The 27,350-nt window shown below is 40.2% G+C and overlaps 1 protein-coding gene across 2 annotated transcripts in view; it reads left to right on the top strand.

Moving 5' to 3' along the window:
- Positions 1-27,350, top strand: part of MAP1A (microtubule associated protein 1A) — a 546,065-nt gene that overhangs the window by 498,754 nt on the left and 19,961 nt on the right. For both annotated transcript variants that reach the window (XM_078683312.1, XM_078683311.1), the window contains exon 5: positions 13,894-14,126. In XM_078683312.1, the coding sequence (XP_078539438.1) occupies positions 13,894-14,126 (233 nt within the window). The remainder of the gene's footprint in view (positions 1-13,893; positions 14,127-27,350) is intronic.

The raw sequence follows: 27,350 nt of genomic DNA, 5'->3' as shown, positions 1-27,350 counted from the left end.
TCCATGACACGCCCTCATGTTGGAACAAGTCGCCTTCGATGGTTGAATTGCAGCATAAACATGTGCCACATTTGTGGTGGCCTGTGATGGGAGGTAGGCTGACATAATCACGTAGAGTCATTGTCTTTGGTTTGGGTACTGCTGCTCTCACAATCTGATTCGCTATACTTGTATCTTTTTTGAAAGCGAAGAGTGGCAATTCATTTAACTGTTTGTCAATTTCTTTGACTAGATGCCAATTTTGATGGATTGTCTTTTTCAGAAAATTGGATGCAGGACAAAAAGTTGACACACAAACCGTCCGGTTTAATTGCTTCTTCTCTTTCTTTTGCAAGAGTTCTTCACGTGGTGTCCACCACGCTCGTTTTATTGCATGTTTCAGCAATTTGGCTGGGTAGCCACGATCTAATAATCTCTCTTTCAAGGCGTTAGCATGTAGCTGATATTCATCTTTGAATGTACAATTTCTCCGGATGCGGAGAAATTGGCCTATTGGTAGATTTTGTTTTAGGTTTCTTGGATGATTGCTGGTATAGTCCAAAGCCTTGTTTCGATCTGATTTCTTGCGATATAAAGTTGTTACTAGTTGCCCGTTTGAGCAATAGATTTCGACATCTAGAAAGGAGAGTCGTGTTCTAGATGACTCTAGGCTAAATTTAATGTCCCTTGTTCTTTCATTAAGCCATGTGTGGAACTGTTCTAGTTGTTCTTTGTTCCCAGACCATGTGAAAAACACGTCGTCAATAAATCGGACCCAACCACCAATCCACTCACGGAAGGGGTTGTTGTTATAAATGAAGGTGTCTTCATATTGACTCATATATAGTATAGCCAGCTCGGGGGCAAAAGGGCACCCCATAGCTACTCCTTGGGTTTGGAAATAGAAGTCGTCTTTGAATTTAAAATAATTTTTTGTGAGGGCCATTTTTGCCAACTCCAAGAGAAATTCTGTTGGAATTTTCGATGGCATGTCACGTTTATTCAAGAATAGTTCTAAAACTTCAAGAGCTTGGTCTTGGGGGATTTGGGTATACAATGAAACAATGTCCATACTAACCAGAAAGTCTTTTTCTGAATCAAATGGGAGTTCATGCAGTCTATTCAAAAAATCGGTTGTGTCTTGGAGGAAAGACTTGACCTGGGTGCAAAAAGGTTTAAGGAAGAAATCAATGAACTTCGAAACGGGCTCAAAAAGTGAGCTACACCCCTGCAATAGGCCTCACCCTGCGTAGTTAGCATTTAAAGAGTGGCTTCACTTAGCCGTATTACCATTATATGTTGTCGATTGTCTATTGTCTAATTGTTGTCTAAATGTGCCATTGATGTTGTATTGGCGAATTGTGTTGTGGGTTTGCACCCTGTTGTCTTTGGCCTTTGTTACTATTTAAAAAGCCCTCACAAATTTGGTGTTTATTGGTTGAGTGTTCTGTGAACACTCTTTATTGCTTGAATTTAATTTTTTTGGTTAATTTGTTTGGTCATATACACCTTTTGTGTATGAGAAAAAAAGAAAAAAAGAAATAAGTCAAAATAAATAAAATAAAAAATAAAAAAATAAATTCATTTTCATAAACATTCAAGACTGAACTGGTGGTCTTTGGGTTGAGTAAACTTTTCTGCTCGACACCGGTTTAAATAAATACAAATAATTGCACAGTACTGGCAATTTCTTTGTTCATTGATTATTTGGCACAGCCTCACTGTGCTTTTGCCAAAACCCTCCTTGATACATAGTAATTAGCGGGCGCTGGCTCGCGAGGTTCCTCATCACACCAGTGGAGACAAAGTAATTAGTCTTGCTCTACGTTGACCAACTTGGCCCCCTTTGTATTTTTATTTTCGATTGTTCGTGTTTAGTATATGTTGATTTGCATGATTGTACTGAATCTCGAATGTATGGTAAGATCTGAATGAAGTGGTGTACACCCTGGTCAGCTCACTGCCATTGACGAGTTTACTCATTTATAATGTCAGAGGAACAAACATTTGCCTACAGTGAAGAACACATAAAGAACTTATTGAGGGACCCTCCTCAGTTCGGATCAGCTACCTTAAGTAGTAATGCTCAAACAAGCAACGAATCAGACAAGCTAATTCGTTTAAAGAAAAAACAAATTCGTACGGACCTACACGGCCATTATCTTCTTCAACACCTCAGATCTGGCACAATACCATCTGGCCTTATTGTCAAAAATATACCGGTCATCTTTACGGAGGACGCGATTTATAAGAAGGGTTTCAGTTACATCGAAACAAAATGCAGTAGAGACCTCATGGTGTTAACCATAGAAACAGCACAGCGTTTATCGAAACTCCAACTGGAAGAAATAGAAGCCCTTGAGACCGAAATAAAAGCAAATCCCTCTATCCAAGACTCCAAAAATTTACTGGAGAAAGTTGAAAAAGTTATTCTTGAATTTAAAGATTTCACAGTACAGCAAAAGGAAAGCAACTTCGACCGAGATAAACGGAATTTCAGCTACGAAAAAACATACCCCTACCTCCAACAAGATTTCTATTCACGCCCTGAGTCACGCCGTTTTCTTAACGACAATCAAGGACGATCACGAACGAAATACTTGACCTTTTCAGACACCTCATCGTCATCAGCAGGTAGTGAGATAGATCAAGGTAATTCGCGTCCCCAATTTACACGGAGAGGTGGTTATCAGAATCAAAATCAGTACCAACAGGGATTTCGTCCTAACTACCAACAAGCCAATTTACAACAACAACAACAACCTTTTTTAGAACAAGACCAACAAAAAACCAGAGGCAAAACAAGATTCCAACAACCCTGGGAAATGTCAACAAGGAGACAAACATACAAGAACTGAAAAAAACGTCAATCTTCAATCTTTCAAATAAACAGCTTACTGCAAGCGAGACTAGTGCACTTCAAAAAGGCCTCAGTTTTGTACCATCTAAAGCTACTGACTTCGTAAGACTCAAATTAGAGTTTATTGAATTTTGTCGTAAGATACGTTTAATTGTCTTCTTTGCAGACAAAGAAATGGGTCCACAAATAGAGACCACTGGATTGAGGAAGAAATCTAATTTTACTCCACCCGTTCATAAACTACCCAAAGAGGTGTTGTATTTTGAAAAAATAGTGCTCTCCGCTATTGCCTCTCATGAGAAAAGGAAAAAGGGATTTGTCTCACCAAATTTATCTCGTGAAGAAAAACAAGCGTTGCTTTCAATTAAAAATGACGCAAGCATTATAGTAAAACAAGCCGACAAAGGCGGAGCTATCGTCATATGGGGAACAACAGAATACGTGGCAGAAGTCACAAGACAATTGACTGATGAACAATGCTATCGTAAAATCAATTATGATCCAACAAAGGAACTTCAAAATTCCCTTTCCAGTATTTTGACTCGAGGACTAGAAGAAGGGTTTCTAGGCAAGCAAGAATATAGCTTTCTCTCCAATAAGCACCCACGGATCCCTCTGTTCTATGTACTCCCGAAAGTACATAAGAACGAGCAAAAGCCACCGGGGAGACCAATTATTTCGGGGTGTGGCTCACTTTTTGAGCCCGTTTCGAAGTTCATTGATTTCTTCCTTAAACCTTTTTGCACCCAGGTCAAGTCTTTCCTCCAAGACACAACCGATTTTTTGAATAGACTGCATGAACTCCCATTTGATTCAGAAAAAGACTTTCTGGTTAGTATGGACATTGTTTCATTGTATACCCAAATCCCCCAAGACCAAGCTCTTGAAGTTTTAGAACTATTCTTGAATAAACGTGACATGCCATCGAAAATTCCAACAGAATTTCTCTTGGAGTTGGCAAAAATGGCCCTCACAAAAAATTATTTTAAATTCAAAGACGACTTCTATTTCCAAACCCAAGGAGTAGCTATGGGGTGCCCTTTTGCCCCCGAGCTGGCTATACTATATATGAGTCAATATGAAGACACCTTCATTTATAACAACAACCCCTTCCGTGAGTGGATTGGTGGTTGGGTCCGATTTATTGACGACGTGTTTTTCACATGGTCTGGGAACAAAGAACAACTAGAACAGTTCCACACATGGCTTAATGAAAGAACAAGGGACATTAAATTTAGCCTAGAGTCATCTAGAACACGACTCTCCTTTCTAGATGTCGAAATCTATTGCTCAAACGGGCAACTAGTAACAACTTTATATCGCAAGAAATCAGATCGAAACAAGGCTTTGGACTATACCAGCAATCATCCAAGAAACCTAAAACAAAATCTACCAATAGGCCAATTTCTCCGCATCCGGAGAAATTGTACATTCAAAGATGAATATCAGCTACATGCTAACGCCTTGAAAGAGAGATTATTAGATCGTGGCTACCCAGCCAAATTGCTGAAACATGCAATAAAACGAGCGTGGTGGACACCACGTGAAGAACTCTTGCAAAAGAAAGAGAAGAAGCAATTAAACCGGACGGTTTGTGTGTCAACTTTTTGTCCTGCATCCAATTTTCTGAAAAAGACAATCCATCAAAATTGGCATCTAGTCAAAGAAATTGACAAACAGTTAAATGAATTGCCACTCTTCGCTTTCAAAAAAGATACAAGTATAGCGAATCAGATTGTGAGAGCAGCAGTACCCAAACCAAAGACAATGACTCTACGTGATTATGTCAGCCTACCTCCCATCACAGGCCACCACAAATGTGGCACATGTTTATGCTGCAATTCAACCATCGAAGGCGACTTGTTCCAACATGAGGGCGTGTCATGGAAACACGACCAGTTTACTAATTGTAAAACGCGGAATATAGTATATGCCATCATCTGCACTTGCAACAAGGTATACATTGGAAAAACGAATCAAGAGGCGAGACAAAGAATGTCACAACATAAATCTCGCATAAAAATGAAAGTACTAACAGCTCCACTAGTCCAACACTGGATTGATGAATCCCATGGAGATGGTGACTTCAAATGGACAATTATATCCAAAGTAGAACCGGATCCACGAGGTGGCGATGTAGAGGGTAAACTAAGACAGAGAGAAGCAATGCTTATACTTAAATTCAACACCACCATTACAGGCCTTAACGAGATGTCAGAATTGTACCACCTGTAAAGATGGGCACATGCCGCACCACCTTGGAAAAGAACAGAGAATATGCATTTCTTCCTAAATATATTCCGCGTCGAGTTCGCTCCATAACCACTATTTTTATGACATGACATTTCGTGTACAAGGACATTCAAATGATTATCCAATTTTTAGGCGTTTGTGTAGCGCACATCGACCTGTGGCCAACTTCAATTATTAAATGCACAGCTGCGATACACTGTCGCACTAAATGAAAATTCGGTAGGGACTACATTTCCCATCAAGACGTCGTGGACTTTATTACAACTTCCGGATCAACACGGAATTGAACATGCCAAATCAGATGGCGTCTTCTGCGTGAGAGAAGAACAACCAAATGAGGACAGCGCAACATCCACAAGGTAAATGCAGTCGGGTCCCGTTCACCGGTTAAGTCCCCCGCCTAGTTAGTCGACCCGTCACCATCAACGAACAGTATGCACCGCACGGGCGCCGCCCTATGTCCAAGCTGCCTCTACAAAAACATGGAAAACTCCCTCACCCGCCCAAGACACGATAGTTAATTTACCATCCGCCTTGTAAGCATAAGCACATTAAGCTGTAACGAGTGTTGAAACGTCTAGGATTAGTCTGGCGTCCCACACACCATGTCATTTAAGAACTCGTTTTTCACTTGTAGGAGTTGCCAGGAAAGCAAGCTACCAAAAACGGGCGAAATTCCCCGGTGGTCCGTCAAACATATATTTTTTGACCGTGGCAAAACATCAACAATGTAAGTTGCTTAGACTTCGAATACGTTGTACCCTCATTGTCTGAATCCCTCCCTTACCAAGCCTTGCAATGACCAAGAATGGTTTTCTTTCTGATTTTAGGACTTGAAAAGTTTCACAAAGCATATACAGGTATGATACAAATTATGCTGATCGGTATGCGAGTTGAAGGTCCCTCATGTGTGGTTTTGACTGAGTGTATGTTTATTTGTGTTTTTCAGATTATGTCTGTCGGTCCTGAAGAGAATCTCTCAACCTAAGTAGAGATTCGAAACGCGTCGACCCCTTCCTTCATTAAATAACCCTCTCTCCTCATTGATTTTGAAACATTCTGTTTTTGCGACCAACTTTCATTTCAAAATATTGTAAATATATACAAAGTGTGTGGTCGTATATATAAAAAGATATGTCAAATTTGGCACGTTTTCATTTAGATGCATAGGCCTTGCCTGAAAATTTGAGCAGAAATTCTGCAATAGGCCTCACCCTGCGTAGTTAGCATTTAAAGAGTGGCTTCACTTAGCCGTATTACCATTATATGTTGTCGATTGTCTATTGTCTAATTGTTGTCTAAATGTGCCATTGATGTTGTATTGGCGAATTGTGTTGTGGGTTTGCACCCTGTTGTCTTTGGCCTTTGTTACTATTTAAAAAGCCCTCAAAAATTTGGTGTTTATTGGTTGAGTGTTCTGTGAACACTCTTTATTGCTTGAATTTAATTTTTTTGGTTAATTTGTTTGGTCATATACACCTTTTGTGTATGAGAAAAAAAGAAAAAAAGAAATAAGTCAAAATAAATAAAATAAAAAATAAAAAAATAAATTCATTTTCATAAACATTCAAGACTGAACTGGTGGTCTTTGGGTTGAGTAAACTTTTCTGCTCTGCATTCTACAGCACATATACAAAGAGGAATTGTTTTTGTGCAGGAAGGTGCGCCTTCTTGCACAAAAACAACCCTGCCTACAACACAGGCACCCTTGCACCAATGTGCAAGGGTGCCTGCATTGGCTCTAGGCTGCCAAAACAGTGCCAGCGCAAGGGAAAAGGACAGGAATGCACTGAATTGTATAAATACAACGCATTCCTGCCCTTTCCCTTAGACACAGGGCACCACAGCTAGGTGACTTGGTGCGTTGCCCTACACCACTAAAGTTGTAAATATGGCACCCAGGTCTGTAAGACTTGCTATGGGGCAGGGCTGCGGGAAACTGCATTACTGGCATCTTCCCATCCCCTGCAGGTGCCCAGGCCCCTAGCAACCACTCGGTGGCATGAAGAAACTTGAGGGGGCCCCTCTGAAAAGGACCCCCCCCTAGCCTGGCCTACCCTTTTGGACCCAGACCCAGTGTACTGTGATGAGGGGGCCCTTAGGGGCTGCGGGGGCTAATGTTACACCACTGCATCCTCCACCCAACTGACCAATACCCAACTGGCAGCCCTGCAGCCACTTTCCGCCTACCCAGAGCAGTTGGAAAAATGCCTGAATTTTGTTTGCCAAAATGGTAAAAAACGGCCAGGTAAACTACCTAGTAAAGTCGGGTCAGAGTACTTATTCCCCACTTCATGGGAAAAAACTCACAATGGCTGGAATTTGCTTTGGAGATACCAGACGGTAATTTAAATCCTAGCCCTCTGGCAAGACTGGCCTTAGTTTTCAACCACGGTTGTGTTAAAAAATGACTTACTTAATCTCGCTGGAACAACATTGTAATGGAATCATTCAGTCACAGGCCATGTAGCAATCTCACATTGTCATCAACAAGCACTGGCAAAGCCAATTGATATTATGCGAGTGGCACGCTGTTGGCTTTTCCAGTGATAAAGAAAAAAAAGTTTCCAAAAGGCCTCTGCCCGAAATATGCACAAATATATTGCATGCAATTTGTGGACACGCCATGGGTATGGTTATCCTCAGAAAACAAGTATTGGCAATGCCAGTAGGTCAATTGACTGCACTGTCAACCTGACCTTGAAATCCATGTGCATTGACTGCCCTCTTCCAATCTGTGCTACTGCTTGAGAGAAACGCCATAAATTATCTAGATATCGGAAACACTTAAATATATTGGAAACGTGTGTGTGTGTGTCCCTAAAAGGTCAGGCACAGGCAGTTGAATAAATAAGCAAAATGATCACAGCTAGGTGAAGGGCAAGCACTTTTTTTGTGGAAGCAACAATCAAAACAGGTGCTCCTGGCTCCCAACACATTAATACATTGGAAGGGTGTGTGTGTGTCCCTAAAAGGTCAGACACAGGCAGTTGCATAAATAAACATAAGGATCACAGCTAGGTGAAGGGCAAGCACTGTAGCACTGCAGGATAGTGATTGGTCTGAGCACCGTGGTTCGGCACTCAGCCAGGGAATGGGGTCCTGGGCATGTTCTACATGCAGGCTGTAATGCAGCCTGCATGGGGAACATACAATATGCGTATGAACGTTTGGCTGGTTCAAGCATTCATGCGCACTTGTAGAGGGCAAACCAGTCCTCCCCTTCTCTGAGACAGAGCAGCCCCGCCAACACCAGCCGCAAAGCAGCATGAACAACTAAAATGTTAATAACATTCAGTTATTATCATTTTATTTTTCCTTTAGTTACACTACTTGAAAGCAGTGGGATGATTCTCCTCTGCCTTAGTGGAGGAGCCGCCACTGATTGGAGGGAAGAACAGATAGTTGAGGGGGTATGAGAAAAGCGCTGTGGTCACATGAAAATTTAAAAAATGCTGTAAAGCTGCCCAGAAGTAAACCTGAAAACATCTGCGAGCAAGGAGAAGGGAGTGGAGAATAACATAGAAGTTGTACATACTAAACAAGGAACTTGAGGCCAGATGTAAGAAGCATGCATTTTGCGACTCGCACATTGCATCGCTTTGCGACTCGCAGTTTGCGACTCGCAAAATGCAATGTACAACAGTGTCTCAGACACTGTTTGCAATTCCCAATGGGGTCGCAAATTGCATGCCTCATGATGCCTCATGAGGCAAGCGCAATTTGAGACCCCATTGGGAAAAGCTAGCACTCACAGAGATGGTGGCCTGCTGTGAAGCAGGTCACCATGTCTGTGACTGCTTTTTTAATGAAGCATTTTTTCTTAAATGCAACCCGTTTTCCTTAAAGGAAAACGGGCTCCATTTAAAAAAGAAAATGTAACTTTTCAGTTTCATTTTTTAAGGGCAGGCAGTGGTCCCTGGGACCACTGCCTGCTCTTAAAAAATATTTTCACACCCATTCACAAAGGGGAAGGGGTCCCCTGGGGGCCTTCCCGTTTGCAAATGGTTTACCACCCTTATGAAAAGGGTGGTAAACAGTGAGTGTTTTGTGACCACAAATGCTGTCTCAAAACAATGGTACATGCCATTTGCACTCGCTATTAGGAAGGGACACTCTTGGCATGTTCTTCCTAATAGCGAGTTGCAAACCATATTTTGCGAGTCGCTAATAGGTTAGTGACTCCCAAAATATGATTTTGTACATGGGGGCTGACTTTTTTTGCGGTCGCAAAATGGGCCGAATTCCCGTTTGCAACCACAAAAAACGGTCCCCCTGGTGACTTAAAAAGCATTCAATGTGAAAACAGTCATCAGTAGGAAGCAACAGAGACATTATTTGCTAGACAATGAACACAGGCAGTGAAAAAGAGGGACAACATATATTAAAACTAATTACACAGGAGGGAGAGCAGAAAAAACACATGTAGACCCCAGGCTTTGCTGAGACACAAAGGAAAAAGTAGTTCCCTGAAGTAGGATACAAGTGATCCAATCAACAGAATAGAAAAGTGGAAATTCTTCAGGGGAGTCAAACACAAGATGGACAAGATGGAGCAAGAAAAGCCTACAAAATGCTGTTCGCAACCAGAAAATGGTACTTTTTGGGAGGCTTGACCTAAAAATCAGAGGTCTAGCTAGCCAGGGCTTTCACAGTGTGTGAGTTTTTCCTATATTTCTGACTGGTATTCTCTGTCATGTAAGAGAATGTTGTTAGCGTTGGTTGAAAAGCCCTCATTTTGGGTGTCATGAGGCATAGACATAGCACTTTAATCAGGTTACTTGATTAAAATTATATAGAAAATATTCATTTGTTATGGGGTGAAGAGTATTTTGTCTGTCGTACTGTATCATAAAAAAGAATAAAATGTGTTAGCGGGTAATCATCAGTTCGCTTAAATCACAAAGACGATGAATCTATGATACAGTTTGTTTATTCTGATTAGGTTTGAATGTCATAGTGACAGAGCTAGTTCATTCATAAATGCCATATTTAAATATATCATACATGCCAATAGATCCTATTCAGGCAGGAGACTTGATTTTTTTTAGGCCAAATGGTGTTATTTTGCCTGTTTCTAACCTGAAATATCCTTGCTTCAATGGAAGTTAATGGGGTAAATACTTTCTCCCAATTACCCCTACCTGAAATTTCCCTGCTTCAAATAGAAGTTAATGGGATAAATACATTCTCCCAATTATTTTTTTAAATCTCCCACATTCCACTTCTAAACTGTTGGCATGTATAATATAGCATACATACATAGAGGACTGCATGCATGGTTAGCAACACAAACCCAACTTTTTAAAATATTTTTTATACCATTTAGTAACAGACACTTTTAATTTCTTGACATTTGAATAAATTAGTGTCAGTGTTCACGGGAGGTTTCCTCCGTGTGACCCTAAAGTCACTACTATCTGTGCAATTTCCCCTGCAAAACTTTATAAGAGAACTCATGGGGCACCTAGCTGGCGAAAGCTGGACTTCAAGCATGGCTGCCGACGCATTCGCGGGTCAGCGTTATAGTTCTTACTGATTTCTACCAGAGAAGGTGAAGTGCGCTCGCCAACATTCTAAGGCGCACTTCACCAGAGAATTTAGCCTGACAACACCTACCACACTCTCGTCGTGGAAGTTAGGGTAGGTCTCATCGTTGTTCCATTCGTGTTTTAGCTCCGATGGTCCACTGACTTCTTCGTCCTTCAGGTTAGTGTTGATAGTTGCGGTTAAGGGAGTAGTGTCTCAGAGAAACGTGCGCATAAGCACAAGATTAGTATATTTCAATTTCTTTGAAGATGTCAGCTTTTTCCAAACACATGAAGATATTACTGGAATGGTTTAGCAGTTGCATAAATTCCTGCAATTTGAAAGTGGCCCCACATAAAACTCACTGTACCCTATCCAGGATTGCGTGAGCAGTGAGGCAAATAGAACAGCACATTTGTTCACTAAATAGACCTACCTGAAGAAGGAGGATTATATCTGTCCCATTTAATGTGAAGGGCGGAAGAATGAGGGATTGGACCATTAAGAGTTGACTTGTATGCATTGATCCACCACTATATAAATACCATCACTATTAGCTATTCAAGCTTTACCCTTAGAGCACACAGACTGGCATAGGCATGGCGTGGAGGCATAACTTACCCTCACACAAGCGTCCCTATTGTCCTCTTTGAGAGTGGTCTGATCAGCTATATTGAAGTTTGGTGTTTAGTAATCCCCTTGTCAAGTCCCAAGAGGCCACACTGTTGTTTTTGGTCATTTCCTCATTGTGAATGGTTGAATGAGCATAGTTTGCATTCCAGTGGACTTTTTTGTCATATGCATATTGTTTCCTCTCCTTTGCTGTATATGTCTTAAAGAATCCGTCAATCTTCCTTTCAGAAGTTATTCTCTAGGTCCTGGGTTCTTAACAATTAGCACTTACAATGTATTGTATACCTTAGTGCTCTTTCATCGAAGTCTACAGCTTACAAAATACATACCTCCCCTTTCCGGTCTTTTAATAATGTGATTAGCCCTCCTCCTGTTGCCTCAACATTTGAATGGCCAAATCAATCACTCCTAATCTAGGGCCCTCGGCACCACATCCAAGAGTCTGTGCAACTGTCTGGGTGCTAGACATTTCTGCAATGCCAACTCACTTGCTACTACAAGAAGATAATTGAATACCTAATGTGGCTATGACCTTACGGGGTGCTCCAGTATTATGGCTTACTTTTACATGTTTCCCTTGGATATTTTCAAAGTTTTTACTGGTGAAACTGCCTCAAGACTAATTACTATGTAAAGAGCATTAAAAATATTTTTTTCTGGGTGACCCAATTCTGCTTTTCCTTCTTTTAACAACTTTAAAATGTTCGACATTTTCAGTGCAGAGGTAAGAGCATTACATCATAAATGACAGAAAGTATTGAAAGCACAACAGAAACAGTCAGGACAGGCTGCAGTACATTTGACATGAGACATAAGTTAAAGATTAATCATTCCGTATTGAAAGTCAAAGGGTCCAGGTTAATCCATTGCTCTACAGCAATAGTACACAACTGTTTGCTGTCTCTGAAATACCTAAGCTGTGCTATTTAATGAAATAAATCATAAATCCAGTACGTTCAGCAAACCGCTTACATTCGTCCAATAGAGCAGGTAAAGAATGTTTAGGCTCAGTGAGAAAGCGTAAAACATCATCTGCAAACAGCACTAGCTTATCCATTCCACTTTTCATTGATTAAATCCCCTGGTATTTGGCTTGTGTATGATCTTACTCATCAGTTGGTCTATTATGACTGCAAATTACAAAGAGATAGTGGGCAACTTGCATTGTACTTCTAGCAAGGAGTATCGGAGAAGACAGTTCATTACTGATAACAAATTTAGCCCAATTATCATACAATGTTTTAGGGGAATCACCAATCTACTTTTTTGAAAGTCATATATGCTCGAAGTGAGAGAAGAAGGATCAAATGGAATTTTCTGTTCTGATACATCAATCAAGTTAACAGATAAACAAGTGTTGTCGCTAGTCGAAGCTTTACAAAACTATACTGATAATCCGACATGACTGTCTGCTTTCTAGAATATAAATAAATAAGCAACCAAGAATTTAGAAACAGTTTGACATCTTGATTCAACCAAATTATTGGCCTACAAGAACTGCACTTAGTAGGACATTTGCCCACCTTTAGTTACATGGTAATTGTTAGATTCTGAATTATAGTCCCTAACTGTACGTGAATAAGAAAATACATAAACACTTTATAAGGAGGGCCTACCAACAAATCTTGAAAAGTTTTATAAAAAGAGACAGGAAACCTGTCTGGGTGAGGAGTCTGACTACTTGTTAAACCTTTAAACATTCCCTAATTTTCTCCTCTGAAACATGTTTCCCAAAAATTAATAATGTTTTAAGGATCAATCTTAGGTGATATTAGATCTCAAAGGTAATGCGTATACCGATAGTATCGTGTACCTACGTCTCCTCCACATCCCCTGAACTCCCGCATATGTGCCCTGTGGGTCTAGCCAAGTGTGTCTCGTGAGCCCGATAAAACGATGGGAACACCTTGCAAATTGCAGCAGTAGTATCATGTATCTCCTTTCTTATGAGTGATATTGGTACTGTAATTGTGAGTTTGGAATCTTCTCATAATTTGTTTAGTTGGCCAGTGACGTTTCTCTAGCTGCCTTCTAAATCTATTGTTGTTCTAGGTCCGTCCAACTCTTTCCAGGAACAATCATCCTTATGTTGGATTTCTAATGTGCAGATTTGGGCTTTGCCTTGATCACTGTTACTTGAGGAAAATCTCGTAAACAAAATTATGTCAGTAATTGATGCACCTTTAAAAACAATGTTCAGCCTGTCCCAAAGTGACCCTAAAATACCTGACCAATATCATTCTCTTTGAAGTAACACTCTATGGTTTCTCTAATTAAGGCTGTGAGGACAAGGTCGCAGAAAGCTATTTCATTCAATTGGCCCGGTCTTGAGCGAAGGTTCCGGCGTGAGTAATTCCGAGTGTAAAAGTGATGGGCACATGACAGAATTGTGGTCAGATAGAACCTCTTCCTCCATACTATATTCCACAATATGTTAAATGAAGCACTATTTTTACTAAATAGCTATTCTGGTGTGCTTAGTCAAAGAATTGATTGGCAAAGATTTTGTTGAAGGTGCTGTTTTCTAATTGTATTCAGAACTTTTGGCTATATTGTACTGATCATTCTTATTTTACCAGGTTCAGCATTTGTTGCAAAAGTATTCATTAAAATGTTATCTTTTTGTTTACTTTTCAAAGTTTCCAGTAGTACCAAATCTGGCTCTGCAGTTCCACCTGGACCCCCAGTCTATGTGGATCTGGCCTACATCCCTAACCACTGCAGTGGCAAGAATGCAGACCTGGAGTTCTTCAAGAGGGTTCGAGCTTCATACTACGTTGTAAGTGGGAATGATCCAGCCAATGGAGAACCAAGTCGAGGGGTTTTGGATGCACTGCTTGAAGGAAAATCTCAATGGGGAGAAAACCTGCAGGTGAGAAAAATGATTGTACCCTCTTCTAAATTCAACCCTTTCACATTCCACAACTTTCAGTTTTATTTTTCGATCTTAAGAAGAACTACCTTTTCTATTTCCTCTTCTCCCTATGAAATATGTTAATTTGACTCGCGTTAAATGACCGCTTTCTCTTAATGTACAACCTTGATGTATACCATGCACAATAACTATTAGATATGCATTTCAACAGTTATTACCTTCCAAAGCTCAAAGCTACTCTTCTTCATTAGATAATAATAATAATAATAATAATAAAAACAGCTTGTATAGCGCCTGGTTACACTAGGAAACAGTGTGTCCCCGCGCTGTGTAGACAATGAAGTGAGCCGCATCAGAGAAATTACAAGTGACTGGGGTCGGACAGGGGGTCTCACAATTTCGGGAAAATGTGTTTTTAGTTTTTGACGGAACCTTGTCTCCGATGGTTCCATGCGGAGTTCAATGGGTAGAGCATTCCATTGTTTGCTGGCCAGATATTTAAAGGACCTTCCCCCCATACGCGCCCAGTAGATTCTGGGTACTTGGAAAAGCATACTACCCAGAGATCTCAAATGGCGATTTGGTTGATACTTGGTCAGTAGTTGCTGGAGATAGATTGGCCCCTTCCCTTGCGCAATGCGATGAGCCATACACATTGTTTTGAATATAATGCGCTCACGAATAGGCAGCCAGTGAAGGGTGGCTAAGGCCCATTTCCCTGAGGACTTTCTAGATAAGTTCAGTGCCAGTCTGGCAGCTGCGTTCTGCACACACTGTAGACGATGGAGACCTTTTTTACTCAAGCCCATATACAGTGAGTTGCTGTAGTCTAGGTGGGGAGTCACAAGGGTATGGATCAAAGTTCTCCTACTGGTTGTAGGGAGGGAGTCCAGGGTTTTACACAGGGTTTTCAGGATGCTGTAGCATTTACTTGCTACCCCTCTAGTGTGGTGTTCAAAGGACAGATTAGTGTCCAGTCTGACCCCTAAGTTTTTCACTTGCTCCGAGGGTATCGGGATGGAGCCTAGTTCCGGTGGCCACCACGCGGAGGACCTGATGGATGGTGCTTTCCCAACACAAGAAGCTCCGTTTTGTTCGCGTTGAGGCGTAAGCAGTTATTATTCATCCAGCCAGCCAGTTTGCCTAGACAGGCCGAGAAGTTTGCTGAGGCTTCTTCGGAGGTCTGGGGCAGTGTCACCACCAATTGGGTGTCATCCGCGTAGGACACTATATCCACCCCATAAGTCTCTACTATCTTGGCAAGGGGCTCATATATAGATTAAATAACGTAGGGCTCAAGAGCGAGCCCTGCGGAACCCCGTGCCTGAGTGATCGTACTTGCGACTTATAGGGCGGACAGTGTACTTGAAACTGTCTGTCTGCAAGAAATGAGCGCATCCATTCATGAGCCAGACCCTCAATCCCTGCTTCACTGAGACGGGAGAGCAGTAGGGGGTGCGAGACAGTGTCGAATGCCGCACTATGATCTAATAGCAGTAGCGCGGCTGTCTTCCCCTCATCTACTCTTCCTCGTAGTAATTCTGTGGAGAAGAGGAGAGCTGATTCTGTGGAATGGTGCGCTCTGAAGCCAGACTGCGAAGGGTGAAGGCAATGGCCCTCTTCTATATGTTTCATCAGCTGAGCATTAACTATCTTCTCCACTACTTTAGCACAGAAAGGCAGAAGTGAGATGGGACGAAAGTTGTCTAACTGGGCTACACTAAGATTGGCTTTTTTTTATGGGGATGACCTGTGCTGTTTTCCAATCTTGCGGGACATAGCTCGTCTGAAAAGATAGTTTAGCCATGTGGCTTATATGATTTACAAGGAGTTCAGCCTGATTCCTAAAAATCTTAGGTCGAGCTACATCTTTGGGGGAGCCTGATTGAATGCTGCAGATGATTTTCAGCAACTCAGTGTTATCCGGCACTGTGAACTGATTAAGGCGGTAGGTATTTGTCATTTCGGTAAGAGTAATGTGGTCTATGAGCGGACCTTCAGTTTCCCCGGGAAAGGTTTTGTAAATGGTCTCAACTTTTTGGACAAAAAAGTCCGCAATTGCTTCACAGGTTGCTATAGAGTGGGCATCTGGGGCTATGGTCCTCTCAAGTGAGGTGAGTTTATTTATTTTATTTATTTTTTGCACTTGTAATGCGCACAGATACCCACAAAGGGTTTCCCGGCGCCAGGGCTAAGAAATCGAAACACAGAGAGATGCAGCTGTCAAAGACCACAATTATTTATTAAACAGCCAAGTTTTAACGTTTTTCTTAAAACTAGTGAGTTCCTTATAGATAACAAAGAGTTCTTTAGAGGAATTCTCGGCGGATTCAATTCTTTTATTTAAAAAGTTTCTTTTAGCCTTTCTGATCATCCTATGGTAGTCTTTTATTTTATTTTTATATTCGAGTTTAGCTGTTTCCTTGTATTTTCTTCACCAGATACGCTCTAGCCCTTTGCACCTCGCTTTGGCCGCTCTTAGATCAGCGTCAAACCACTGTGCTGACTTAGAGCACCTAGCTGGCGCCTTAGTTGTCCACGGTGCAGCTACATCCAGAGCTCCAGTTAACCAATTCTCATAGTCCATCCATGCTTTATCCAGGTTTTCCTTCAATGGGGAGCTACCTGCTCTTAAGGCAAGCTCTAAATCGGCCTGCTTAAGATGTCTCTCCTCTATCTACTTTAGATTCCATACACATGATATGCCTAAAGTGATCCTGTGAGTAGTTCACTCCATGTCCTTCAAGTACTCTCCTCATGGCCATGATAATGAGCTGGGTAGCAAGAAGCCATAACCTATTACTTTTCAGATACTTGTACCATTGAGTTCAGACTGGATGCCTAACAGGATGACAACTATGTTCCATGGTGGTTGACCTGACTCCACTCTACTTAACCACTTAATTGTCATCGTAGCAGGTACACAAATAGGATATGTGATTCCCAGATGTTCGTATTGAACTGCGGACAATAATTTGTATTATGTTTGTAAATGTTTTTGACAAAGATGATAGACATAGACTTTCTCTTGGGTGAATACTCATATGTTCTTGGTGTCCTGATGTAAAGCTATGGCTCTCATACGGGGGTAGTTTCTCTGAGAATTTCAGTGCATGGGTGTGATGTGTTTGGGTGTGTGTGCATGTGTGTGTCTGCCTATTATGCCTCTCCAGTCCAGGGTTACAGCCCACACCATAGTAGAGATATGAGGTGCCATTTGATTTAGACTTTGGCGTATCAAGAACAACTACAGATGTTTACATTTTAATATGTAATACTCTTAAGTATTATTTTTTACATGGTGATTATATTTATTGTTCTTATGTGATTTTATCGATGATTGTAAGATGTTTATGGCTTGATGAACGAAATAAACTTATTACTACTACAGCCCACACTGCTACAGCTCACGACTCAGACCCTCTCTCTCACTGTGCCAGCACATGGATCGAGCACAAATGTAAGACAACTGAAACAGAATGAGAGTTTTTAATTTAGGATACATGCAATAGTGCATTGAACAGGGAAAAGTGCGCTATCAATAAACTAGAAAAAATAAGAAACAAAGTTAGTAGTTATGATATCAAAATCATTATGGTATTGGAGAGTGGATTGCTTAATATTAGAAAGAGAGATCAATACAAAAAAAGAGAAAATAAAAAGGAATGAGAAAAGACAATAGAAAAGTTTTAAAAGAGATAATTGGTAGAATAACGTTGATAATGTATCAGCAACCAAAAGTGTTATATAGATAGCATTGTTTAAAAATATAAAATCAATAACAAGGAAACTAAAAAATATATGCAATTTGCACCGGTAGATCTTATAGAATTTTAAGGTGATTTTAGTACTTCTTCCGGACAAACAAAATAATTACTTCAGCATGTCTGATTGCCAAATAATGTAGTAATGGTAACCAAAGTAAATCTCTCTTAATATTTTGTGCAACTCTGCGGTCATATGCTCTATCAGGTTAATCCATTGCTCTACAGCAATGGTACACAACTGTTTATTGTCTCTGAAATATGCTTGCCAGTGACCCCAACTTTGCCATAATGAAAATAATCATTTCTTTCTTTCTTTCTTTCCATCAAGAGTTACTCTGCTGAAAAGCCATCAAATAAACAAATCTATTATTTTATGATCCTCTTTCAATAAACTAAATGGAATGGATAACGATCCCAGAAAACTACTAGGGAAGAATTTAATTAACCATACCTCAAACATTTACAGAGAACACTTGTAATGTACACAATAGAGAAGTATGTGTATTAAATGCACTGTTTTATCATGACAAGAAGACCAACACATAACTTCATTGCCTTCATTAATATTATTCACTGGGATGAACTAAGCTCTAGTCTATTGTTTACAAAAATAAAGTTTTTAATAATACTTTCAGATCTTGAGTCTAACCTATATCTCGAATATAATCCAAATCATGTTTTCTATTTAGGTAGTCCACTGCACACTCCTCACATCTTCCCATTATGATTTCATTGTAGACAGCCATATTGTACAGTTGCTGAATATATCATTATTAGAAAATGGATTATTAATTAGGGTAGGTGACTATCCACCTCAAGAAATAATCACATTCTTGTAAAGGGAACCCTTAAAGTCATTAAGTTCACTTGAACTCAACCACCTGGTAGCTATCACACAGAGCAGACAGGCTTAAGTTAGGGCAATGTGTAAAGGATTCACGCAGGACCAAAACAGTAAAGAATGAAAAACACCAAACAATAAAAACCCAAACCAGCACAGAAACATTTCTCCTGGTTGCGCCTGTTTAAGACCAGGTTTTCCCTGGTCTTAATTTTGACGCTGCCCCATATTTACACTGCCCTTGTAAATATGGGGCAGCGTCAAAATCAATGGGTGTTGCAGTGGAATATCCACCACACACCCATTGCCCGTCCATAGTAGAGATATGAGGTGCCATTTGATTTAGACTTTGGCGTATCAAGAACAACTACAGATGTTTACATTTTAATATGTAATACTCTTAAGTATTATTTTTTACATGGTGATTATATTTATTGTTCTTATGTGATTTTATCGATGATTGTAAAATGTTTATGGCTTGATGAACGAAATAAACGTATTACTACTACAGCCCACACTGCTACAGCTCATGACTCAGACCCTCTCTCTCACTGTGCCAGCACATGGATCGAGTACAAATGTAAGACAACTGAAACAGAATGAGAGTTTTTAATTTAGGATACATGCAATAGTGCATTGAACAGGGAAAAGTGCGCTACCAATAAACTAGAAAAAATAAGAAACAAAGTTAGTAGTTATGATATCAAAATCATTATGGTATTGGAGAGTGGATTGCTTAATATTAGAAAGAGAGATCAATACAAAAAAAGAGAAAATAAAAAGGAATGAGAAAAGACAATAGTAAAGTTTCAATATGTATTTAAAAGGGGATTACTTTTTTAAAAGAGATAATTGGCAGAATAACGTTGATAATGTATCAGAAACTAAATGTGTTATATAACTAGCATTGTTTAAAAATATAAAATCAATAACAAGGAAACTAAAAAATGTATGCAATTTGCACCGGTAGATCTTATAGAATTTTAAGGTGATTTTAGTACTTCTTCCTGACAAACAAAATAATTACTTCAGCATGTCTGTTTGCCAAATAATGTAGTAATGGTAACCAAAGTAAATCTCTCTTAATATTTTGTGCAACTCTGAGGTCATATGCGCTATCAGGTTAATCCATTGCTCTACAGCAATGGTACACAACTGTTTGTTGTCTCTGAAATATGCTTGCCAGTGACCCCAACTGTGCCATAATGAAAATAATCATTTCTTTCTTTCTTTCCATCAAGAGTTACTCTGCTGAAAAGCCATCAAATAAACAAATCTATTATTTTATGATCCTCTTTCAATAAACTAAATGGAATGGATAACGATCCCAGAAAACTACTAGGGAAGAATTTAATTAACCATACCTCAAACATTTACAGAGAACACTTGTAATTTACACAATAGAGAAGTATGTGTATTAAATGCACTGTTTTATCATGACAAGACCAACACATACCTTCATTGCCTTCATTAATATTATTCACTGGGATGAACTAAGCTCTAGTCTACTGTTTACAAAAATAAAAGTTTTAATAATACTTTCAGATCTTGAGTCTAACCTATATCTCGAATATAATCCAAATCATGTTTTCTATTTAGGTAGTCCACTGCACACTCATCACATCTTCCCATTATGATTTCATTGTAGACAGTCATATTGTACAGTTGCTGAATATATCATTATAAGAAAATGGATTATTAATTAGGGTAGGTGACTATCCACCTCAAGAAATAATCACATACTTGTAAAGGGAATCCTTAAAGTCATTAAGTTCACTTGAACTCAACCACCTGGTAGCTATCACACAGAGCAGACAGGCTTAAGTTAGGGCAATGTGTAAAGGATTCACGCAGGACCAAAACAGTAAAGAATGAAAAACACCAAACAATAAAAACGCAAACCAGCACAGAAACATTTCTCCTGGTTGCACCTGTTTAAGACCAGGTTTTCCCTGGTCTTAATTTTGACGCTGCCCCATATTTACACTGCCTTTGTAAATATGGGGCAGCGTCAAAATCAATGGGTGTTGCGGTGGAATATCCACCACACACCCATTGCCCGTCCTTTTCACACTAAGTATAGCGTGAAAGCGGGCCTTATTTACAAGGCAGCGTTAAGCCATGTGAAGTGAGGGAGCTCCTTTGAATTCTTTGTTTGCCTTATGTTCCAATAATAAATGAAATATGACGTACAAGCACAAAAAATGTTTGGTTAATGTGATTTAACTTCTTTAACTAATAGGTGTGTTCCCCAAAAAATAATTAATATGAATAACAATATAATGGCTAATAACTGTACTTAATTCCAAGTGACACGTCTTCATAGGGAATTCTTAATTTTCAGCCAGTAGGGCACCCCCAAATATACTGTAGCAAGTGATACAACCATACGTATTGGTTAGGCTTGGGGAAAAAGTGTGGTACGGCTGTGTAATTAGCATCATGTGGGTAATTTTTGCATTACTCATGTTATTCGAAATTCCCAATATTACTCCATTATGCCACATTGTGTAATTATGCACCATTTGTGGTAAAAAAATGTACTGAAACACAAGGCAACAATGCAAATGACATAGCGTGAGTGGGTGATATGTGGGGTACGTTTGTTGTTTTCTTTAGCACAATTCTTGGTTAGTGTGAAACGCATCCTTGCATACAAAGTGGACATTGGGACACATTTCGCACCAAAATATAACACCAAATGCCAGTTGTGCATTTTTCAGAACTACACGTAATTTTGCTGAAATTTTGCATACTTACACAAAAACAAATTTCACACAGCCCTAGTGTTTGTAACTTGGGCTGTGTGTCTAAAATGCTATCCGTGCCATCGTAGTTTCTCATGCCATTATAATATCTCTATGACATCACAGGAACATTACATACCATTATCTGTTCGGTGATGTAACATGATCTACGATCATCCGTTAAATGTTGATGCTGCACTCCCCCCCCTCTCCTCTCAGGTATATTGGCAACAGTTTCATGGTCAGACCTAAAAGTCATCCGGGATCGGGAAAACAGTGTTTAACAGATACATCAGACGTAGTTATGTTCTCTCTGCGAATTGACCAAACCCCCCAAAAAATCCCATAGTGAATGCATTGGGTGATATCATAGTATTAAAAAAAGAGTGGGGGATATGTACAAGGAAGTGGTGGAGCACGGGGTTAGCCTCCTTGGCATAACGCCAATGACATAGCGTGAGTGGATGATGTGTGTGGCACTTTTGTTTTGCTTAGCATAATTCTTTGTTAGTGTGAAACGCATCCTTGCATACAAAGAGGACATAGGGACACATTTCGCATAACTCCATGCTCCGCCAATTCTGAAACGCAAGGATGCACCATATTTACATGATGTTGGACAGTCTTGCATTGCCCCCTGCAATTTTGCTAAGTTTAGCAACTTAGCGCCAATGCAGGCACCCTTGCGCCATAGTGCAATGGTGCCTGCGTGCAGGGGAGGATTATTTATGTGTAGGAAGGTGTCCCCTTCCTGCACATAAACAGTCCAAAAATGCCAATCTGTCACTTTCATGTTTGCTGCTTCATGCAGCACACATGAAAGTGACAAAATGGCATTTTTTAAAGGTTAGTTTATGTACAGGAAGAGATACCTTCCTGTACATAAACAAACTAAGGTATTTTGCTTTTTCCATGTGTGCTGCACAAGGCAGCACTCATGGAAAAAGCAAAAACAAGGAGAAATAATGCATTACTCCTCGTTTCACCAACTTAAAACCAGGATTTACCTACTCTTAATTTTGGAGCTGCCTCCTATGTATTCCACCCTTGTAGATAGGCAGCGTCAATATGAATGGGTGTAGCAGTGGAACACCCCCTGCAATACCCACTGCCCACACCTTCCACGCTATCCATAGCGTGAAAGGGGGCCTTATGTACAAGGCAGCATTAAGCCACGTTAAGTGGCTTAACACTGCCTTGTACATAAGGCGCAGCCCCTATCGCCACCACAACGTTGGTAAAAGTGACGTTGTAGGGGCTTGTACATATTGCCCGGTCTGTCTTACCTTTCAGACTATGCAACGCCATTGTTTGCAGAACTTGTAATTCCACCAGGTCACCTCTATATTACACCTGATGTTTGCGCTATTAAAGTTCCTCAAGGTTTGTGTATAAATCGGCACATGTTGTATAGCAGGAGACTGCCTCTCCTCTTAACAGTGCTGTGTGTAAATTAGCACCGCAGTGTGACCAGTGCATAGCTCCCCTCTGTAATTGAGCCAGTTATTAGAGAGGATGGATGGATGGCTTACTGTTCCATAGAGTAGTAAATGTAAATGTAAATGTATTTCGATTTATATAGCGCACGTTTCACCCAGGGGTCTCAAGGCGCTTGCTTAGGGAACCCGTCCTGGTATTCCCCTGTGAGAGATACCCTGGCAGGGTATTCACAAGGTGAAAGCCAGGCATCCCACGGCGAGGGGCCGTAGTGGAGATTAAGCAAGCTATTGCCCAGAGTCGCAGAGTGTGACCCCGTGAGTCGAGTAGGCACCGGAGTGAGTATTGTCGAGTCCGTGGAATTTTTGAGCCCGAGACCCGCCGAGGCGGGGAATCGAACCCTGGTCCACGGCTGATCTCAGCTTCCGGGTCTGCCGCCTCTAACCACTGAGCCACACTTCTCCACAGTAGTAGCCATACCAGGATAGTGTGTAATTTGAAACACATTAAAATTCCCACACTATGCTTACATTTTTGGAGGCAAAAAAAAACGCACTGGTGCTCCAATTTAGCAAGGGAAACACTTGGACCGGTATAATTTTTCTGTAAATTATCTTGCAGATTGTTTATTTGCCCAATGTTATAAGCAAAGCATGCAAATGTATTCAAATACATCTGTTTGCACACAATGTGATGTTTATGCAAAAACTGATTGAAGTGATGAGCCTTGACGGCTCATAGTTGTCTTCATGCCAGCCGATGTGTTTAATTGCCCTCCATTGTCTCTCCGTTCAGTTAGCCTTATTTATTGTGACAGTGCATTATTAAACACGACTCCCCAAAACACCTGATGGTCGGCACGTGACTGCTTCACACAGTCAGTAAATCATACTTGTCAGCTCTCCCCTCTGATCTGGTGCCTTCACTTTTGACAATGTTTCCCAAATGTGTATTTAATTTCACTTTCACCATATTAAAAATGCAACTCATTCACTGAATCCTCAGTAGAAAATAAAAAAATTCCAGAAAATAAGAAATGAAGGGAAGCTGAAGAAGGACTTGTTTCTGACTGGCGCTGCAGTTTCGTTGTAACGCTCTAACATTAAACCTCTTTATTCTGCGGCACAAACATGCAGCAACGTATTTTGCAAATCGCTCAGTGCATCACATAGTTAGACCTGCTTTAATAATTAGATTTGATTCTAGTTATTTATATGTTTAACATAGAGACTCATTACTTTATCCATCACATTCATCGCATTACTTTATAGGCTAAGACCTAAGACTATGGTTGAAATCCGTTTATGTGGATTTACGTGCATATCGCTCACAATAAAAATATTTTAATGCTAGGCCATTTTCATGCGTGGGGATGCAAAAACAACAAGCCGAAAAATAAATTGGGAAACTAAAAATTAAATTTAGCCAAACACTATATTTTTGGGGGAAGTCTTGCCACAAATTGAGGCACCAAACCGGTAATTTTAAAGGTTGATAAAGGGGGAGACTGTTGCGAAACTGCCACACTTCTCAAAATGACTGAGCTCTGTCAGAGCTGGTCTTCTGGGCAATGCTTGCAGAGTTTTCTTTTTTCGGAGTTAAGGCCATTTACTTCCAGAGGCAGTAGCGGACAGAAGATTGAAACAGGAAGTCCGGCCTGCTCCAGAAAATAACCCGGCAGGAAGGTGAAAAACTGTAGACCAGGAAAACCTTCCCACTGATCAAGCTAAACAGAGATACAAGCAGAGAATACTAGCAGGAACTGGTGAGACTCAAGAGTCCAAAGCATCTAGTGAGCGAGCAAAAATACAGGAACTATTGAAACAGAACTGTACTTCCCAATGGAACTCCTTTTATAGGCTGAAAACATTTTTAAAAATCAGTTCAACCATCTTGGATTGGGATGAAGGGAGGAAACATAATCAGGGTTGAATTGTTCCTAACTAAAAAATCTATAGTAAATTTCCCAAAATCAAATTACAACTTTTTCCAGCATGTGCCATATGCCAGGATACAGCATACAGGAAGTTGCCCCACAATCCCCTGTGAGGTCGAAAATGTAGCCATACGCAATTGATACTTCAAACAGTCAAAATGCATGGATGAATATAAAGGAAAAACCAAAGGTGGTGATGGACGGAGCGTTGACAATACAAACACTCACCCCCAGTCAACTGATCTGGGTTTAATCCATCACCGTTCTTTAGCTCACTCCGCCACCCCAGTTCAGACATGGCCATATGCAAATCAGTCTGACCCTGTGCCTCATGGGAACAGTCCAGCCCGAACTGCCAAGCCAAGTCTTCCCTGGACCGGAATCAAGCTTCCCAGGACCGGTTTCTGGCATTACAGCCGTCTTCAGCCGGGCTTGCTTGACTCCAGTGGCAAAGTGAACAAGGGACTCACGTCTGAGGACACAAAATATCAATAGCAGATGATTTTTCATACGAAACAAATGTTGTTGGAAAGAAATTTCTCGCCCTTTCTCCAGCTCTGAAATGGTATTTCATCAGATATTGGCGTTTGGACTCGGCTATTATGCTGAACATGGTCAATGGCAAAACATTGGAATATCATGACGGGGGGAACCTTGAACGATTTCGAGAAATAATGGAATATCCGGATCAGGGGATGGAAATTGGACCCAGCACACTCAATGGAGATAAGTTACTAATGATAGACCTGAACTTCAATAAATTGAACAGTCAATGGCCATACCCTAATCATGAATCCCAATCTCCGAGGAAACATAATGCCGCCATGTGAAGAAGTGGAGGTATCATTTCTTTGGAGTGTGACAAATCCAGAACTCAGCTGAAGGATGCTATGCACCAAGAAGAGGAAATTCACCAGTCAATCTCCTCCATGTAAAATCCTTCCATTAACATGACTGAGTGTGTGTATTTTAACGCATCACGTACACTGTTTCACTGGTACTATCCTTGTCAATGATTTAAAAAAAAAAATGTTTTTATTGAAGCCGGAATTTTAAAACATTATCATATAAACATATAAATATTGCATCATTACTTTGAAAAAAACAGAACAAATTCATAATGCATTAATAATACACACAGCAAGGAACAATATAAACATTTACACAATCAGAAATCCATAACATTCATCACCTCAACCCTACCTACAAAGACAGCATAAAAGCAATCTCCCCCCCTTGTTTTAATCAAAATAGATACCCCATATCTTATCAAATTTCCTAATGCTTCCCATTCGTAGTGCAAAAATACGTTCACTTTTCTTTACTGATTTCATCTTCTGACCCCACTCCAAAACCGAGGGAATCAAGTCAGTGCGCCATTTTTGCAATAGCAGCGATCTAGCTACTGCCATTGCTATATACAAAAATGTTATTAATGAATCCGTAAAAGAAAGGTCAGGATCAAAACCAAATAGAATTAATTTATCATTAACTGCCAATTTGATATTACACTCATGTTCCAAATAGCTGAATAGATCTACCCAATAATTATAAATTTTTGGACAGCTCAACATAATATGCGACCAATTGGCTATTGGATGAATTGTACATCGAAAACAATGAGAGGACTGGTTCGCATACATTTTCGAGAGAGAGTGAGGAGTTCGATACAATAACCATTTGCTGAAAAACAGCATCCTTCGCCAGTTTGCCCCTCTCAATGTACTAAAATTAAGTTTATTGATGGTTGACCAAATATAGTGAGACATCTCAAGATTCTCGTGATCCAACCATTTCTTAACAGCTTTCAACTCAAGATCCACCCCCTTAGTCGAGGCTCGATATTTCTTCCAGGCACCTGTTTTTTTATCCGATACTCTAACCAGTAATTCATCAACCAACTGGCTCTGTTTAATTAAAAAAGAAAGATCTAATTCTGCAAAATATTTATACAGCATGCTATACGAATTTACCAAAATAAAATCATTTGAGATCAATTGTGACATTTCAGCTATTGTCACCCAATTCCCATTTCTCCAAAAATCCAAAACTTTAGTAAACTCAGCCGCTGCCCATTTCGATGCCAGATATAAAGGCTGTTTTACCCATGCCATGGGCAAGATTCCTTCTACCAATGAGGCTGAATTAATTACAGGGATAGAGTACTTCTTAAAAAAAGCCTGTCGTTTTTTTAAAGAACCAGTGAATGCACTTATAACGCACCAATTTCGGGGATCTAACAATCAACAAAGGGGAGTGGGCACCAATTTCGGGGATCTAACAATCAACAAAGGGGAGTGAGTCCTTGTCAATGATGATATGACATTTGGCATAGACTGGCTAAGCTTAGAGACGACTCGTCGGTCAAAGTCATTAGATTTTCTCCTTCTCTTGCATAACTATTTTAATTAAAGCTTCTCCCTCCTTTGTGAAATACCTTTATCTGTACCCCCATTTACTGTGACGATGCCATTCAATCCCTCAGAATACCTT

Source organism: Lissotriton helveticus, chromosome 3_1 (genome assembly GCF_964261635.1).
Source record: "Lissotriton helveticus chromosome 3_1, aLisHel1.1, whole genome shotgun sequence".
Classification (NCBI taxonomy): Eukaryota; Metazoa; Chordata; class Amphibia; order Caudata; family Salamandridae; genus Lissotriton; species Lissotriton helveticus.
This window is presented reverse-complemented; position numbering and strand designations above follow the sequence as displayed.